Source organism: Quercus lobata, chromosome 11 (genome assembly GCF_001633185.2).
Source record: "Quercus lobata isolate SW786 chromosome 11, ValleyOak3.0 Primary Assembly, whole genome shotgun sequence".
Taxonomy (NCBI): domain Eukaryota; kingdom Viridiplantae; phylum Streptophyta; class Magnoliopsida; order Fagales; family Fagaceae; genus Quercus; species Quercus lobata.
Genome location: NC_044914.1, coordinates 54,990 through 75,038, shown reverse-complemented (window position 1 = coordinate 75,038; position 20,049 = coordinate 54,990). Strand labels below are relative to the sequence as shown.

The 20,049-nt window shown below is 35.9% G+C and overlaps 1 protein-coding gene and 1 long non-coding RNA gene across 4 annotated transcripts; both read right to left on the bottom strand.

Moving 5' to 3' along the window:
• Positions 1-537: 537 nt before the first annotated feature.
• On the bottom strand, positions 538-5,223 carry LOC115967991. Of its 2 annotated transcripts, none has more exons than XR_004086623.1 (6): positions 5,059-5,223; positions 4,774-4,853; positions 3,492-3,585; positions 1,745-1,859; positions 827-1,141; positions 538-652 (listed from the first exon to the last, which is right to left on the bottom strand). It is a non-coding gene; the product is annotated as an uncharacterized LOC115967991 (long non-coding RNA). The 2 variants fall into 2 exon arrangements; XR_004086622.1 differs by having other exon boundaries at positions 4,774-4,838.
• A 9,857-nt stretch (positions 5,224-15,080) lies between these two features.
• LOC115967305 (putative receptor-like protein kinase At4g00960) lies at positions 15,081-19,896 on the bottom strand. Of its 2 annotated transcripts, none has more exons than XM_031086382.1 (8): positions 19,546-19,896; positions 18,408-18,961; positions 17,908-18,030; positions 16,761-16,882; positions 16,428-16,638; positions 16,095-16,332; positions 15,749-15,899; positions 15,081-15,622 (listed from the first exon to the last, which is right to left on the bottom strand). In XM_031086382.1, exons 1-8 carry the CDS (start codon positions 19,557-19,559, stop codon positions 15,314-15,316), a joined length of 1,722 nt encoding a protein of 573 aa, XP_030942242.1. In that variant the 5' UTR covers positions 19,560-19,896; the 3' UTR covers positions 15,081-15,313. The 2 variants fall into 2 exon arrangements, with proteins under 2 accessions (XP_030942242.1, XP_030942241.1); XM_031086381.1 differs by having other exon boundaries at positions 15,083-15,622; positions 18,408-19,364.
• Positions 19,897-20,049: the final 153 nt, after the last annotated feature.

Sequence of the window (20,049 nt, the reverse complement as noted above, 5' to 3'; positions counted from 1 at the left end):
AAAAAAAACTTTTAGCGACGAAACGTTTTCGTCGCTATATGTTTTCTTCGCTAAAAATAGTATTTAGTGACGAAATATAGTGACGAAAATATTTCGTCACTAAAACCATTTCAATTTATTAAATCATATTTAGTGACGAACAATTTCGTCATTAAAACTATTTTTAAGAAAATCCAGACACATATAGCGACGAAAATTTTCGTCACTAAAACCATTTCTTACAAAATTCCGCTGCATTTATTTCGTCACTAAAACAATTTTTTGTTGCCATATTTGTGACGAAAAAATTCATCACTAAAACTTATTTTCTATTTTTATTATTTTTATGGCGTTGATATTAACCTGTAACCTGTCTTTACATTATTAAAACCTCACATTTGATTAACACATTTATTTCAACAACACATATATAAAAAAAATCGATCCATACATTCCACAAGTTAAAATTAAAGTAAGTATCCAATTCAAACTCCTTCCATACAATAATTGTTCGCAACACATACAATAATTGTTTGCAACACATATAATAACTTAAGATGTTTTATAACAATACAAAAAATGTAGCATAATATAATTAGAACTAACGGAAGATGTCCTCATATGTCTTCAAATAATGCCTAAAGGAAATCCCCTAAAGCCACCAATAAGAAATCTGCACAAATATAAATCTTTAGTCAAATATAATTCTACATAGTGCCAACAGAAATTTCACTTCTATATCTTTAGTGTCATAAACTAAAGATTGAATAACCTATCACGTGACAAATATTAGTTTCAAATGATACATAAAAAATGAAGTGTTTTAATTTAAAGATAAAGTACTAACCAATAAGTGATTTAGCTTGAAGATGAACCACCTCCATAGGTAAAAGCATCATCATAACCCTTGCTCCTCAAAAAATTAAGAATATTCTTTTGGACCTCATCTTGCTTAGCTCGCTCCTCTTCTTCCCTAGCTCTTGCCTCTTTGAGCTCAATTATCTCACTTTCTAACCGATGAATATACACCACCGAGGAACTAGATGAGGCAGTGGTTACTACAGAAGAGGAAGGTTTCAACTAAAATTTACTTACTTTGCTCAAGCTAAGCTTACAACTTTTAGAAAAAATCCAAAGTTATTGCAAACAATGTGTATTTAGCCTGCAAAAGAAAAGTGAAATTTATGAGTACTTCAATCTTTATAATGAATAGCTCTTATGAAAGGGCCCGCTGGTATCATCCACCAAAGAAACTGCACTAACCCACTTTTATTAACTTTCTCTCACATTTCTTAGCAACCAAATAAACATCAAATAAAGTGCTAAGAGAGTAAGGAGAAGGAGATCTGGATATCATCAAATCCCACTTTATTTTGTAACTTTGTTCACCCATAGGGGCAGTAGACAATAACTGCTAAGAAAGTGAATTCGAGATGGAAAAACCTCACCCTTGCCTTAGGGCATATAGCTATTTATTTTCATTATGTAATAATAACACTACATTGTTTTATCCTCAAGGTTCAAAATAACATGAATTTCTAAACTCAAAATACCGTACATTGGATAATGTACTAAAAAAACTACAGTATCCACAACATGGCATTGCAATAAAATACTAAACTATTGAGTTTCTGACATAACAATACAATTTTGCCATTACCAGACCAATTAATAACACTGCTCAATGACTGTAGCACACCTCAATTACTTAAGGGGGAAAGCAAATAAGAAAGTAAATGAAACTAATTGTGGTTCAATAACTTACTTGTTCTTCGCTGTAGAAGACCAAACTTTTATCACGCAATCCAATGAACCAGAGAACAAATTCTTATCCAGTGAACCAATATCGTAAAACACTGCCAATTATCATGATCCCAAACCTGAAACAAAATAAACTTCATGCTTGAGCAAACACCAACACATTATTAACCTCAAATCCGAAATTAAACAATAAACACAAACAAGGGCCACACATACAAAAAGATTCTAGACTAAATATTTCAGAGATATATTTGGGGGACCGGGTTGTAACAGAGATATACTAAATATAATTCTTAAGTCTATTGGATGCAAAATTATCAACTTTCATATATCATTATATACTTGAACATGTTGGGAATTCAACCGAAATTCCAAACTTGTGAGAAACAAAAAAATAGAGAAAACAAAACGCCAAAAGAAAAACAATCACACGCACAAGACAGTATTTACGTGGTTCATGTTGAAATGAATGCATCTGATCCGAGACGACCTATTGGTTTCTTACTAAAAAGGTAGTAAGGTAGACAATATATCGCATCCATTGAAGGTGAGTATTCCAACCAATCCTTATGTGAATCAAACCATGAAGGTTGAAATCAACGACGATGAGTATCATCATTGTATGGATAGTCTATATTTTTAGGTTGATATAGACCTTCTATGAGATAAGCTCGTCGGATTTCATCTTGTTTGTTGATAGGAAATTCACATATTTGTTTACGTGATCCTGGATCACGATCAATCTCTTCAAATTGAAGTTTTGGACATTTGGAGGGGTGTTCATCAGGCATTGAAGTATTAACATTTGTTTCTACAGCCACAAGTGTCCTAATTTCTAAATTGCTAACATCTTTTTTCTTAAAGAATGCATCAATTGTTTTTCGTTTGCTCATAATTCTTTTAGCTTTAAGAATATGACTCAAAAATTAACCTGAAAAGAATTTTAAAAAATAAAATTTTAATTCGAAATTTTTACTTAGTTATATGAATGTTATTCATACTCAAGAAAAAAACAAAATTTCCACTATAATTTAAACAGTTAACCCATTTTTAATACAACTTTAATTAATAATAACCCCTCAAACAAAAACAAAAATAATTTAATTAATTTGTCTTTTATAATGTATTGGTTAATTTAATTATATAACTTTAATTATTGTTGTTTAGCGTAACAATAAACTATATTGCTTTAATTTATTTGTCATTAATTATACTGCTTTAATTTGTTATATTGTTTAGCCCCTTGTACATATTACATTAAAAGAGAAGAACATTAAACATTCCATGTGCAGCACAATAAGTAAAGCAGTATAATGTGCTACACATTACATTGCTTTAATTATTGTTTACCTGGCCCCATGAGCCCATCTACCCCCTCCCTACCCCAATCAACAGACAACAGACAAGCAGAACATGCGCCCCAATCACAATAGCTAGCTGCAATCAGAAAATTTCGTAATGCCAATCACAAATCACAACACACGTTACACTAAATGACAATCAATATTTCACCAACACCAACACACTGACCAACAAAAAGGGATAAGATAAAGCCAAATTTAAAAAGACAAAAACAGGAAAAAAGCAAAAGCTAGCCAATAAGAGACTCACAGTTCAAAAGAGAGAGAGACTTACTAAGATCAGATAGGCTATTAAAGAATAAAGAGAGAGACTCGTTCATAAATTTCATTTCATTTTTTCATTTAGTGAGATAAAGAGAGAGAGACTGAGAGAGAGTAAGAGAGAAAAACCTTGAGGGAGGGCCGGACTGCCGGAGGGAGCAATGAGCACCGTTACCGAAGCAGAGGCAGAGTGATCTGCGATCTCTGATGACCGATCTACGATCTGCGAAAATTTCATTTCATTTTTTCATTTCAGTGAGAGTCAGAGAGAAATACCTTAAGGGAGGGCCGGAGGGAGCACCGAGCACCGAGCACCGGAGCAGAGGCAGAGTGATCTGCGATCTGCGATCTCCGATCTACGATCTACGATTTGCGATCTGCGATCTACGATCTACGATCTGCGATTTGCGATCTTCGATCTACGATCTATGATCTGCGATCTCCGATCTACGATCTGCGATCTGCGATAAGGGGGGAGCGACGACGACGACGATCGAGCTACGGCGACGTGACTGTGGGTTACTAGGTTTGGTTTGCTGGGGTTTGGTTTTGGTTTGTGTATTGGAGATTTTTTTTTTTTTTGGATAAACACCTCTGTGTTTGGTTTGCTGGAGTTTGTTTTGCTTTTCCTCTGTATAGACAGTATTGGGGTTTGATTTCTCTGCCAGCGACGTGATGGGTTTGATTTCTTTGCTAGCAACGTGATGGGTTTCATTTCTGATTCTCTGTATTGATTTTTTTTTTTTTTTTTGGTTGAGAATCCGTGGGCTTGCCATGAGCGAGCTACCTCTGTAATCTATTGGGCTCACCATGGGCTTGGCTTTGTTACAATTTTTTTTTTTTTTTTTTTTTTTTTTTTTTTTTTTTTTTTTTTTTTTTTTTTTTTTCAGATTTTAGTTCAAATTTTTTTGGGCTTTTTTTTTTGCTTGAAAGTAGAACAGATAATTTTTTTTTTTTTTTTTAATTTGAGGGTGTTCCTAATTTTTGATTGAGGGTTGGGAGAATGGGTGAGAAATGGGCAGGGGGGCCGACTGTCTTATGTTGGGGGGGTCCATTTATTTTTTCTTCATAGTCTAATGGGATTTCTTTTTTTTTTTTGCAGGGGCCACGGCCCCCCCAAGCCACTATGTGGCTCCGCGCCTGATTCATTTTAATTTAGTATACATCAGCACTAGTCGTTTGTGCCAACTGAACCAACTAGGCAGTCAACATTCATTCAATGAAGCAAATACCAATAACTTGTTCCCAATTCAATATCATAGACAAGAACTTGTTCCACCAAGATAATTCCAACCAAGTTAAATCAAAATAATCTTCTAACTAAACCCATCAATCATATATACTAGTTATTTATCAAATTTCATAAGAAACCCCCCCAAAAAAAAAAAGAAACAAGAGTGAAGTAAATTACCTGAGCTAGATAGACCTCTCCTCCTGTAACATACTGAATTGCAGAATATCCATAAAGAAAGCCAGCTGGATAGACCCATTCTCAACAAAAATAAAAATACCCATTCTCAACAAACATGAGCTAGGATTAATTACAACAAAAATACCCATTCTCAACAAAATACAAGCACAAAATTTCTCAACAAAAGAAATTTTTTTATCTTTTGTGTTGAAAATACCCATTCTCAACAAACTATGTATTTAAGGGAATGAAAGAAAAAAAAAAAAATAAAAAAAAAAACCTTACCGATTCCAAATTGTCGCGAATGGTCCGATCAACGGCAACGACAATGCTTCAACGGAAATGGCAATGGCAACGGCAATGGTTTGGGTTCATCGGTATTTTTTTTGCAACGCTTCAATGGCAACGGCAACGGTTCAACGTCAACGGCAATGATTCAATGGAAATGGCAATGGCAATCGTTTGGGTTCGTCGGTATTTCTTTTGCAACGCTTCAACGGAAACGGCGACGCTTCAACGGCAACGGCAACGCTTCAACGGCAATGGCAACGCTACAACGGCAACGGCAACAGCAATGCTTCAACGTCAACGACAACAGTTTGGGTTCGTCGGTATTTCTTTTGCAACGCTTCAACGGCAACGGCGACGCTTCAATGGCAACGGCAACGGCAACGCTTCAACGGCAACGGCAACGCTTCAACGGCAACAGTTTGGGTTCGTCGGTATTTCTTTTGTAACGCTTCAACGGCAACGGTTTGGGTTCATCGGTATTTTTTTTTGTTTGGGTTTCTCTTCTTTTTTTTTTTTTTAGAGTGGGTTTCTCTTCATATACGATTTGGGTGAATGTTTTTTTTTTTACTGAGTGAATGAATGCTTTTTTTGCTTTGTTTGGGAGTATTTATAGTGGGCAATAGCAACGAAAACATTTCATCGCTAAAGACCACTTTTTAGCGACGAAATGATTTCGTCGCTGTTGCCTACTTCTAGTGACGAATTTCTGTTTTGTCACCAAAAGGACACAGAAGTTGTTGCACTTTTAGTGACGGATTTTATTTTCGTCACTAAAGAAACAATTTTTTTGTTAAGATTTTTAGCGACGAAATTTAAATTTCGTCGCTGTAGCATACTTTTAGTGACGAATTTCTGTTTCGTCACAGAAGGACCCAGAATTCGTTACACTTTTAGCGACGAATTTTATTTTCGTCACTAAAGAAACCATTTTTTTGTTAATATTTTTAGCGACGAAAAGAAATTTTTTTATCTTTTGTGTTGAAAATACCCATTCTCAACAAACTATGTATTTAAGGGAATGAAAGAAAAAATAAAAAATAAAAAAAAAAACCTTACCGATTCCAAATTGTCGCGAATGGTCCGATCAACGGCAACGACAATGCTTCAACGGAAATGGCAATGGCAACGGCAATGGTTTGGGTTCATCGGTATTTTTTTTGCAACGCTTCAATGGCAACGGCAACGGTTCAACGTCAACGGCAACGATTCAATGGCAATGGCAATGGCAATCGTTTGGGTTCGTCGGTATTTCTTTTGCAACGCTTCAACGGAAACGGCGACGCTTCAACGGCAACGGCAACGCTTCAACGGCAATGGCAACGCTACAACGGCAACGGCAACAGCAATGCTTCAACGGCAACGACAACGGTTTGGGTTCGTCGGTATTTCTTTTGCAACGCTTCAACGGCAACGGCGACGCTTCAATGGCAACGGCAACGGCAACGCTTCAACGGCAACGGCAACGCTTCAACGGCAACAGTTTGGGTTCGTCGGTATTTCTTTTGTAACGCTTCAACGGCAACGGTTTGGGTTCATCGGTATTTTTTTTTGTTTGGGTTTCTCTTCTTTTTTTTTTTTTTAGAGTGGGTTTCTCTTCATATACGATTTGGGTGAATGTTTTTTTTTTTACTGAGTGAATGAATGCTTTTTTTGCTTTGTTTGGGAGTATTTATAGTGGGCAATAGCAACGAAAACATTTCATCGCTAAAGACCACTTTTTAGCGACGAAATGATTTCGTCGCTGTTGCCTACTTCTAGTGACGAATTTCTGTTTTGTCACCAAAAGGACACAGAAGTTGTTGCACTTTTAGTGACGGATTTTATTTTCGTCACTAAAGAAACAATTTTTTTGTTAAGATTTTTAGCGACGAAATTTAAATTTCGTCGCTGTAGCATACTTTTAGTGACGAATTTCTGTTTCGTCACAGAAGGACCCAGAATTTGTTACACTTTTAGCGACGAATTTTATTTTCGTCACTAAAGAAACCATTTTTTTGTTAATATTTTTAGCGACGAAAAGAAATTTTTTTATCTTTTGTGTTGAAAATACCCATTCTCAACAAACTATGTATTTAAGGGAATGAAAGAAAAAAAAAAAATAAAAAAAAAAACCTTACCGATTCCAAATTGTCGCGAATGGTCCGATCAACGGCAACGACAATGCTTCAACGGAAATGGCAATGGCAACGGCAATGGTTTGGGTTCATCGGTATTTTTTTTGCAACGCTTCAATGGCAACGGCAACGGTTCAACGTCAACGGCAACGATTCAATGGCAATGGCAATGGCAATCGTTTGGGTTCGTCGGTATTTCTTTTGCAACGCTTCAACGGAAACGGCGACGCTTCAACGGCAACGGCAACGCTTCAACGGCAATGGCAACGCTACAACGGCAACGGCAACAGCAATGCTTCAACGGCAACGACAACGGTTTGGGTTCGTCGGTATTTCTTTTGCAACGCTTCAACGGCAACGGCGACGCTTCAATCAACGGCAACGGCAACGCTTCAACGGCAACGGCAACGCTTCAACGGCAACAGTTTGGGTTCGTCGGTATTTCTTTTGTAACGCTTCAACGGCAACGGTTTGGGTTCATCGGTATTTTTTTTTGTTTGGGTTTCTCTTCTTTTTTTTTTTTTTAGAGTGGGTTTCTCTTCATATACGATTTGGGTGAATGTTTTTTTTTTTACTGAGTGAATGAATGCTTTTTTTGCTTTGTTTGGGAGTATTTATAGTGGGCAATAGCAACGAAAACATTTCATCGCTAAAGACCACTTTTTAGCGACGAAATGATTTCGTCGCTGTTGCCTACTTCTAGTGACGAATTTCTGTTTTGTCACCAAAAGGACACAGAAGTTGTTGCACTTTTAGTGACGGATTTTATTTTCGTCACTAAAGAAACAATTTTTTTGTTAAGATTTTTAGCGACGAAATTTAAATTTCGTCGCTGTAGCATACTTTTAGTGACGAATTTCTGTTTCGTCACAGAAGGACCCAGAATTTGTTACACTTTTAGCGACGAATTTTATTTTCGTCACTAAAGAAACCATTTTTTTGTTAATATTTTTAGCGACGAAAAGAAATTTTTTTATCTTTTGTGTTGAAAATACCCATTCTCAACAAACTATGTATTTAAGGGAATGAAAGAAAAAAAAAAAATAAAAAAAAAAACCTTACCGATTCCAAATTGTCGCGAATGGTCCGATCAACGGCAACGACAATGCTTCAACGGAAATGGCAATGGCAACGGCAATGGTTTGGGTTCATCGGTATTTTTTTTGCAACGCTTCAATGGCAACGGCAACGGTTCAACGTCAACGGCAACGATTCAATGGCAATGGCAATGGCAATCGTTTGGGTTCGTCGGTATTTCTTTTGCAACGCTTCAACGGAAACGGCGACGCTTCAACGGCAACGGCAACGCTTCAACGGCAATGGCAACGCTACAACGGCAACGGCAACAGCAATGCTTCAACGGCAACGACAACGGTTTGGGTTCGTCGGTATTTCTTTTGCAACGCTTCAACGGCAACGGCGACGCTTCAATGGCAACGGCAACGGCAACGCTTCAACGGCAACGGCAACGCTTCAACGGCAACAGTTTGGGTTCGTCGGTATTTCTTTTGTAACGCTTCAACGGCAACGGTTTGGGTTCATCGGTATTTTTTTTTGTTTGGGTTTCTCTTCTTTTTTTTTTTTTTAGAGTGGGTTTCTCTTCATATACGATTTGGGTGAATGTTTTTTTTTTTACTGAGTGAATGAATGCTTTTTTTGCTTTGTTTGGGAGTATTTATAGTGGGCAATAGCAACGAAAACATTTCATCGCTAAAGACCACTTTTTAGCGACGAAATGATTTCGTCGCTGTTGCCTACTTCTAGTGACGAATTTCTGTTTTGTCACCAAAAGGACACAGAAGTTGTTGCACTTTTAGTGACGGATTTTATTTTCGTCACTAAAGAAACAATTTTTTTGTTAAGATTTTTAGCGACGAAATTTAAATTTCGTCGCTGTGGCATACTTTTAGTGACGAATTTCTGTTTCGTCACAGAAGGACCCAGAATTCGTTACACTTTTAGCGACGAATTTTATTTTCGTCACTAAAGAAACCATTTTTTTGTTAATATTTTTAGCGACGAAAAGAAATTTTTTTATCTTTTGTGTTGAAAATACCCATTCTCAACAAACTATGTATTTAAGGGAATGAAAGAAAAAAAAAAAATAAAAAAAAAAACCTTACCGATTCCAAATTGTCGCGAATGGTCCGATCAACGGCAACGACAATGCTTCAACGGAAATGGCAATGGCAACGGCAATGGTTTGGGTTCATCGGTATTTTTTTTGCAACGCTTCAATGGCAACGGCAACGGTTCAACGTCAACGGCAACGATTCAATGGCAATGGCAATGGCAATCGTTTGGGTTCGTCGGTATTTCTTTTGCAACGCTTTTCAACGGCAACGGCAACGCTTCAACGGCAATGGCAACGCTACAACGGCAACGGCAACAGCAATGCTTCAACGGCAACGACAACGGTTTGGGTTCGTCGGTATTTCTTTTGCAACGCTTCAACGGCAACGGCGACGCTTCAATGGCAACGGCAACGGCAACGCTTCAACGGCAACGGCAACGCTTCAACGGCAACAGTTTGGGTTCGTCGGTATTTCTTTTGTAACGCTTCAACGGCAACGGTTTGGGTTCATCGGTATTTTTTTTTGTTTGGGTTTCTCTTCTTTTTTTTTTTTTTAGAGTGGGTTTCTCTTCATATACGATTTGGGTGAATGTTTTTTTTTTTACTGAGTGAATGAATGCTTTTTTTGCTTTGTTTGGGAGTATTTATAGTGGGCAATAGCAACGAAAACATTTCATCGCTAAAGACCACTTTTTAGCGACGAAATGATTTCGTCGCTGTTGCCTACTTCTAGTGACGAATTTCTGTTTTGTCACCAAAAGGACACAGAAGTTGTTGCACTTTTAGTGACGGATTTTATTTTCGTCACTAAAGAAACAATTTTTTTGTTAAGATTTTTAGCGACGAAATTTAAATTTCGTCGCTGTGGCATACTTTTAGTGACGAATTTCTGTTTCGTCACAGAAGGACCCAGAATTCGTTACACTTTTAGCGACGAATTTTATTTTCGTCACTAAAGAAACCATTTTTTTGTTAATATTTTTAGCGACGAAAAGAAATTTTTTTATCTTTTGTGTTGAAAATACCCATTCTCAACAAACTATGTATTTAAGGGAATGAAAGAAAAAAAAAAAATAAAAAAAAAAACCTTACCGATTCCAAATTGTCGCGAATGGTCCGATCAACGGCAACGACAATGCTTCAACGGAAATGGCAATGGCAACGGCAATGGTTTGGGTTCATCGGTATTTTTTTTGCAACGCTTCAATGGCAACGGCAACGGTTCAACGTCAACGGCAACGATTCAATGGCAATGGCAATGGCAATCGTTTGGGTTCGTCGGTATTTCTTTTGCAACGCTTCAACGGAAACGGCGACGCTTCAACGGCAACGGCAACGCTTCAACGGCAATGGCAACGCTACAACGGCAACGGCAACAGCAATGCTTCAACGGCAACGACAACGGTTTGGGTTCGTCGGTATTTCTTTTGCAACGCTTCAACGGCAACGGCGACGCTTCAATGGCAACGGCAACGGCAACGCTTCAACGGCAACGGCAACGCTTCAACGGCAACAGTTTGGGTTCGTCGGTATTTCTTTTGTAACGCTTCAACGGCAACGGTTTGGGTTCATCGGTATTTTTTTTTGTTTGGGTTTCTCTTCTTTTTTTTTTTTTTAGAGTGGGTTTCTCTTCATATACGATTTGGGTGAATGTTTTTTTTTTTACTGAGTGAATGAATGCTTTTTTTGCTTTGTTTGGGAGTATTTATAGTGGGCAATAGCAACGAAAACATTTCATCGCTAAAGACCACTTTTTAGCGACGAAATGATTTCGTCGCTGTTGCCTACTTCTAGTGACGAATTTCTGTTTTGTCACCAAAAGGACACAGAAGTTGTTGCACTTTTAGTGACGGATTTTATTTTCGTCACTAAAGAAACAATTTTTTTGTTAAGATTTTTAGCGACGAAATTTAAATTTCGTCGCTGTGGCATACTTTTAGTGACGAATTTCTGTTTCGTCACAGAAGGACCCAGAATTCGTTACACTTTTAGCGACGAATTTTATTTTCGTCACTAAAGAAACCATTTTTTTGTTAATATTTTTAGCGACGAAAAGAAATTTTTTTATCTTTTGTGTTGAAAATACCCATTCTCAACAAACTATGTATTTAAGGGAATGAAAGAAAAAAAAAAAAATAAAAAAAAAAACCTTACCGATTCCAAATTGTCGCGAATGGTCCGATCAACGGCAACGACAATGCTTCAACGGAAATGGCAATGGCAACGGCAATGGTTTGGGTTCATCGGTATTTTTTTTGCAACGCTTCAATGGCAACGGCAACGGTTCAACGTCAACGGCAATGATTCAATGGAAATGGCAATGGCAATCGTTTGGGTTCGTCGGTATTTCTTTTGCAACGCTTCAACGGAAACGGCGACGCTTCAACGGCAACGGCAACGCTTCAACGGCAATGGCAACGCTACAACGGCAACGGCAACAGCAATGCTTCAACGTCAACGACAACAGTTTGGGTTCGTCGGTATTTCTTTTGCAACGCTTCAACGGCAACGGCGACGCTTCAATGGCAACGGCAACGGCAACGCTTCAACGGCAACGGCAACGCTTCAACGGCAACAGTTTGGGTTCGTCGGTATTTCTTTTGTAACGCTTCAACGGCAACGGTTTGGGTTCATCGGTATTTTTTTTTGTTTGGGTTTCTCTTCTTTTTTTTTTTTTTAGAGTGGGTTTCTCTTCATATACGATTTGGGTGAATGTTTTTTTTTTTACTGAGTGAATGAATGCTTTTTTTGCTTTGTTTGGGAGTATTTATAGTGGGCAATAGCAACGAAAACATTTCATCGCTAAAGACCACTTTTTAGCGACGAAATGATTTCGTCGCTGTTGCCTACTTCTAGTGACGAATTTCTGTTTTGTCACCAAAAGGACACAGAAGTTGTTGCACTTTTAGTGACGGATTTTATTTTCGTCACTAAAGAAACAATTTTTTTGTTAAGATTTTTAGCGACGAAATTTAAATTTCGTCGCTGTGGCATACTTTTAGTGACGAATTTCTGTTTCGTCACAGAAGGACCCAGAATTCGTTACACTTTTAGCGACGAATTTTATTTTCGTCACTAAAGAAACCATTTTTTTGTTAATATTTTTAGCGACGAAAAGAAATTTTTTTATCTTTTGTGTTGAAAATACCCATTCTCAACAAACTATGTATTTAAGGGAATGAAAGAAAAAAAAAAAATAAAAAAAAAAACCTTACCGATTCCAAATTGTCGCGAATGGTCCGATCAACGGCAACGACAATGCTTCAACGGAAATGGCAATGGCAACGGCAATGGTTTGGGTTCATCGGTATTTTTTTTGCAACGCTTCAATGGCAACGGCAACGGTTCAACGTCAACGGCAACGATTCAATGGCAATGGCAATGGCAATCGTTTGGGTTCGTCGGTATTTCTTTTGCAACGCTTCAACGGAAACGGCGACGCTTCAACGGTAACGGCAACGCTTCAACGGCAATGGCAACGCTACAACGGCAACGGCAACAGCAATGCTTCAACGGCAACGACAACGGTTTGGGTTCGTCGGTATTTCTTTTGCAACGCTTCAACGGCAACGGCGACGCTTCAATGGCAACGGCAACGGCAACGCTTCAACGGCAACGGCAACGCTTCAACGGCAACAGTTTGGGTTCGTCGGTATTTCTTTTGTAACGCTTCAACGGCAACGGTTTGGGTTCATCGGTATTTTTTTTTGTTTGGGTTTCTCTTCTTTTTTTTTTTTTTAGAGTGGGTTTCTCTTCATATACGATTTGGGTGAATGTTTTTTTTTTTACTGAGTGAATGAATGCTTTTTTTGCTTTGTTTGGGAGTATTTATAGTGGGCAATAGCAACGAAAACATTTCATCGCTAAAGACCACTTTTTAGCGACGAAATGATTTCGTCGCTGTTGCCTACTTCTAGTGACGAATTTCTGTTTTGTCACCAAAAGGACACAGAAGTTGTTGCACTTTTAGTGACGGATTTTATTTTCGTCACTAAAGAAACAATTTTTTTGTTAAGATTTTTAGCGACGAAATTTAAATTTCGTCGCTGTAGCATACTTTTAGTGACGAATTTCTGTTTCGTCACAGAAGGACCCAGAATTTGTTACACTTTTAGCGACGAATTTTATTTTCGTCACTAAAGAAACCATTTTTTTGTTAATATTTTTAGCGACGAAATTTAAATTTCATCGTTGTAGCATACTTTTAGTGACAAATTTCTGTTTCGTCACAAAAGGACCCAGAATTTGTTAAACCTTTAGCGACGAATTTTATTTTTGTCACTAAAGAAACCAGTTTTTGTTAAGATTTTTAGCGACGAAATTTAAATTTCGTCGCTGTAGCATACTTTTAGTGATGAAGTTTGATTTTGTCACACTAAAAATATATAAGTGCAAAACTATTATTATTTTTAGTGACGAATAAGTTTCCTCGCTAATTCTTCCTTATAGCGACGAAAGGATTTTCATCACTAATACTATCCACAGCAATACCTACAGTGACGAAATATTTCGTCACTAAAAATTTTAACTTTTAGTGACGAAATACTTCGTTGCTATAGATTAATTATACTCGCGCCAAAATTTCCCTCCACTGGCGCCCATTTTTTAGATCACAATAGCGACGAAATTTATTTTTCGTCGCTAAATGTTATAATTTTTTTCACTATTAGTGACGAAATTCATTTTTCGTCACTAAATCTGTATTTTTAGTGACGAAAGTACATTTTGTTATAGTGTCTATAATGTATAAAAATAAACACATGAAAAAGTTTTTTAACACACAAAATTGGTTGTAATCTTAAACTACAACTTTTAACACGCAGTGAGGACTATATATGTTCATATAGTCTCTCAATCTACAATTCACAGTTAGAAAAAGGGTAAGAACTCTTTCATGTGTTTTGCTTTTACACACATATTTGTTTTAATAAACTAAAAACATGAATTACTTTTATTAAAACACACTATCTAAACACCATGTGTGAAAGGACAAAAAAAACTATTCATTGTTGCTTCACTTTACTCCAGTCCTTTGGCTGCTCTAAAATGACAATTCTTATGGGAATCTTAATGAAATTGACAGAAGTCCATATTCAATTTTTTTTTTTTTTAAAAAGGAGAAAAAAAAATAGTTTATATCATTCTTGTAATTTAATATTTACATATTTTAGTTTATACTTTATATTATAGTAGTATTACTATTAGTGTAAGATTTATATTATAGATTAAATAAATGTGTATAACAAAATGTGTACAATATTATATAATTTTTGCAAATATTTACATATTTACATATGTTAGTACTATTTTTTTTAATGAATATAAGATTTACATGTTGTACACATTTACTACATTTTACAATATAAGATTTATATGTTGGTAAAATGTAAACCTATAAATGTTCAACATTTGATTTAATACATAACAATTAATTCTTAATCTTTTTTAAATTTTGCAAGCATAGAGGATATCTATATATATAATAATAATAATAATAATAATAATAATAATAATAATAATAATAATAATAATAATAATAATAATAATAATAGGTGAAACTGAGAGAAACTTAAATTAGAGTTTCAATTTTGCTTCATGTGTCCTAAATTATTTATTCTTAAAGAGTTTTATTTCTTAATTTTAGAATCAAATATGGGATCACATTATAAATATTCATATAAGTGAGTTATTAAGTACAAAAACCAAAGAGTTCTGGAATAAATGAATCGTAAAAAATAAAAAAAGTTTTTCACAATAATTATGCATTTTATTGTATATCTTTAAATGTATCCTTGTATATGCATGGGGTTACAAACTAGTAATAATAATTTGCAATCCAAAGATTAGAATTTCAAAATTCACATCAAACAAAAATATATAGGAGGTGTTTGAAAGGTTTTTCTCTAAACAAGATTATCCTTCTAATTTTAGGTTACGACAATACATAAGAAGTTCATAATATAATATTTGACACATACTTTAATAATTTACATGAATTGCATTAAGTGAAATTTTTCTAGACCAATATGCTTATTGTAACCCCGTCCCGAATCACAAAGCATTATCTTGGACATAATTCGCTTATTGAAGCCTCATTGTTAGTTATGCTGGAACTAATGTCATGTTGTACTAATGTGGATGATACAACTTTGCTCTGCATAAAACTAGCAGGTTGTTTTGGTGTAGGAATAGGATCCAAATTGCCATTAAGCATGGGAACAACGGAAGTCATACTTGGTCTGTCAATTGCATTTTCTTGAACACATAGTAGCCCAATTTTGATACATCTCATCATTTCAGTTATTGGACTATCTCTCAATGTGGGATCTATGAGATTTGAAGTTGTCTCCTCCCTCCAATTTTTCCATGCCTGTCAAAGTAGTTCATTATCCACATACAAATTAAGGAAAAAGTTCAACGATGTACTTCCCAATTCATCAATTTTTTAAAATATAGAAAAAGAAATGTCTACTTTGTACTTTGTAGTCATACTCACATAGCTTAGAAGATACTCTGGGTTTTCTCCATCATGGAAATGAGTAATCTTTTGTCCACTCAAAACCTCCAAAATTAGCACCCCGAAGCTAAAGACATCTGACTTTGTTGAAAACTGTCCAAGCATTGCATACTCTGGTGCCATATATCCACTGCATTTATATATTAACAAATATATTTTCAATTTGAATGGTAATAAAACAATGACTATGCTCAAATTTTTTATTTTCATCTTTGTTATGGCTTCAATATGGTTTTACCCTTAAAAAAGCAACCTACTAAAATCAATTATATTAGGCTTGCATGAATATTAATTGCCACCAACTATAGCATCTTCTTATACTTACTAGGTCCCCACAATTCTATTTGTACTGCCTTCAGTTTGATCTAGTTCAAATATTCTCGCCATGCCAAAATCTGAAATTTTTGGATTCATTTCTGCATCTAAGAGAATATTGCTAGCTTTAAGATCACGATGAATAATTCGAAGCCGTGAATCCTCATGAAGATATAGAAGTCCTCGAGCAATGCCTCTTATAATTTTAAAACGAATTTCCCAATTGATATTTTCACACTTCATTGGATCTATATATTCATAAAATTATATTATTTAGCCATATGCCATGAAATTCAAAAAAAGTTATTATGATCAAATAATATAAATTGATGTAAGAAAATACCAAAAATGTAGTAATCAAGGCTTCTGTTAGGCACAAATTCATATATAAGAAGTCTCTCATTCCCTTCCAAGCAAAATCCAAGAAGTCTAACTAAATTCCGGTGTTGAAGTTTCGCTACCAATAGAACCTCATTTTTAAACTCCAAATCTCCTTGTTGAGAGTTTCTTGACAATCTTTTCACAGCTATCTGCTGTCCATTTGAAAGCTTTCCCTGAAATTATTTGCATAATGTGTAAATTAAAGAATTCAAGCCACTTTAATTGAATTTAGAACATTGGTTTAACACAGCTTGATAGAAATTGATAATCTGTCCATATTATATTGTTTTCCCACCATGTAAACTATCCCAAATCCACCTTTCCCAAGTTTGGTTGCATCAGAAAAATTGTTTGTGGCAGCTCTAATAGTGCTGAAGTCGAATTGCAAGGAATCCACACTTTTTATTCCTTCCACAGCTTCAAATTAATAGAAAACAAGTTATACACAATCAAATGATTCAAGTTCTTCCCATAAAAATAAAAAATTAAAAAAAATTAAAAACGATTCAAGTACTTTCTTTAAATAGCCACATTTCTTTGAAGACTTAAAAATTATGGCAAATATGTCTCCTATGCAGGTTCATTTAGTTTAGAGAGAGAAACCTAGCTAGGAGAGAGAGAGAGAAGCAAACTAGGTGAATCCATCAAAATCACACCCCAAATTCCATAGCTTATTCAGGTCTCTATCTTTGTCTCTCTCTTTCTGTTTTCTTTTCAAGCCATGGAATCAAGAAACCCACAAGGAATTATGGTCTCCAATTCATCCCCAAATACACTTTCTCAGTAAACCACTCTTTTTCTCCCAAATTTTAATTCACAACTCAAAAGTCCATGGGACCAAACTAGTTTTCTAGCCCGATGTTTTAACCAAGAGAGGAAGGACTTTAAAAAAACCCAGTGAATGGTGTTCATCAGATTTAAAATTCCCAAAAGGTTGAAAAAGTACATATATTACAAGTCAGCATAAAACAATGGTTTGAAACAATTTTGAATTGTGGAACTTGCAAAAGGGATCTTTTTAAATCTTGCTAATTTGACAAAGAATCTGCAGAAATCAATGGTTGGGAAAAAAAATAGTTTTAATTTGATTTCTCTCTCTTGCATGAAAGGGAGAAAAGTAAACCAGATCCGGCGGGACCATGAATGCAGCGGCAACGATAGAATCCCAAACTTCGACTCCAGTGGGCCTAGGAATGAAGCGGTCCAGTTCGTTTGATTCTCTCTCCTAGGTTCTCTCACTCAAAATTGAACCTACAAATACTTCTTTCATCCCCAGGTGTTATGAAACTACTCAAAAATTCAAAGGGTGTCAGGGCTTTTTTCTTTACCTTTCTTACCATAGAAAGTTTGATTAAAAATTAATCTTTTTAGAAGTACGCATGTTCAGCAACATTGCTATAAATGCTTTATCACTTGCTAATTGATTATAAGTTGTAACTTACTTTCAAAATTATCTTTTGGCTTCCTCACGCTTAGAAAGATGCAAATAATGATGGTAAGTACCATAGCAATAACAGACGGAACAACAATAACGACGGTAGTTTGAGTTTTCTTTCTCTCCTTTCCTGAAAAAACCAAAAGCGTCATGACAAATATATTTAAGCCAAATAATAATAATAATAATGTAATTGTTGAATTTCAGTTATTCATCAGTCGGTAGATTGGTCCTATACACCACACAAATAGGAAATAAAGAAGCGAAAAAGGAGAGAGAGTATTGTGAAACATATAATTTGATTTGCCGCAAAAAGATAATATCATTACACAAAATGACAATTCTTATGAGAATCTTTATGAAATTGATATGAGTTCATATTCAATAAAGGGATATGGCGAATATATATATTGTTTTTTTAAATCTCAGGGAGGAAGTTTTGGATCTGATGCAATAATTAGAGATAATGTAAGAGAAAGCCTACACAAGAATTATCAATTATCATACCTGTTATAGGAACTGGTGGAGGCGGAGGAGGAGGAGAAGATGCCAAAAATGGCGGCGGCGGTGATGCTGCATAAGCAACGTTGAAAAAAGAGTAGGTCTCAAACCTATAATTACAGCTGGGTGCATAAGTTCTCCCACCTTGCGATCCAACAACTGGTGGAATATTTCCGTAAACGGATGTCAAACAATCACTGCAGTTTTTCTCGGACAAATCAGGAGTGCACTGAACTAGGACATATAATCTGCCCAAGTCCGGGGCGAGTGAGGTTCTCGCCGCAAACTTGAAAGAATCACCTGATGCAGCTTCACTTCTCATGCTTTCAAACAGTGTCTGAAGCTGCCTTTTGTACCCATCTTGGTCTGATACGCTATCAGTGTTCCACATGAACATTGAGGGATTAATTTCCATGATGCCAAATATGGAGCGGTCCGAGAAGCGTATCATGCAATAATCGTACCATCCTATTGCCTCCTTCCGATTTGGGCAGTGTTGTGGGAGAACCCTCGAAGCGTTCTTGAGGCAATCAAGACAATCATCTTGCTTTTTGTCTTTTCTACAAAGACCAATTGCATAAACTTTGTCAGGGTCTTGGCCCATAGAATTAGGGTAAAAGCCGTTTTCAACTTGTGTGTTGGAGGAGATGTTGGAGAGAACAAGGTTGAGGTTTGCCTCGTAGGTACTGTTAGTGGTGTAGTTACCCCGAACGTTAAAACATGAATGGTATAGGAACTGGGCGGTGGCTTGAGCAATGAGTGTGAACATGGTATACAGGATGGCAAGTAGAAGTGTCGAGGAAATAATTGCCATGTTTAAGTGCCCGTTTGGTTCGGCTTTATAAGCCTAAAAAGTGCCTTATTCAGCTCAAAATTGAAAAGGTGTGTTTGGTAAAAAATTTAAAAAGCGTGTTGTTGGTTTGGAAACATGGAAACCTGTGTTTTGATGTGGCAACCTTTGAGCTGCAATTGCAAATAGCAGAGAACACAATAATATGATAGTTAGAAAATTTTCTTTTTATCTCTAAATTACCCTTAGCTTTATCATGAACTCCCAAATTTAGCTCTACTCTATAACCACAAAATACACATAGAAAAGGCATATGGAGAAAATCATAGCAACAATATGGGTATAGACAAAAACCTCCTTTGGACCATCGCTAGTATCACTCTATCTTCTCGATTTGAATCTTCCAACACCGTTGGGTCAAGATGACGAGGAGTAGCTCCATGTATCCATCTAACTTCAATTCCACATTGGTTTTGGGGTTATAGAGAGAGTGGAGTTGGTTTTGGGTGAAACGAGAAAAATTAACCCATAATACTTTTCAATAGGCAGGTAAGAGGTTGGATGAGAAATTTGAGAGGAGTGGGTTCCTTGAAGATGTGTGTGCATCGAGGAAAATAGAGAAATGTAGAAGAAGAAAGAAGATAGAGTTGTGGAGTAAAGCAGAAAGAAAGAAGTAGAAAGAGGATATTTTCAGTCTTTTCATGTAAAAAAGGGTCATACGTGGGTGGGTGTTGGGTAAGGGTATAAAGAAACTTTAAAAAAAAAAAAAATATATATATATATATATATATATATAATATATATATATATATATAATATGCATGAAATACCTGATAATAAAAAAAAAAAATATGAAAG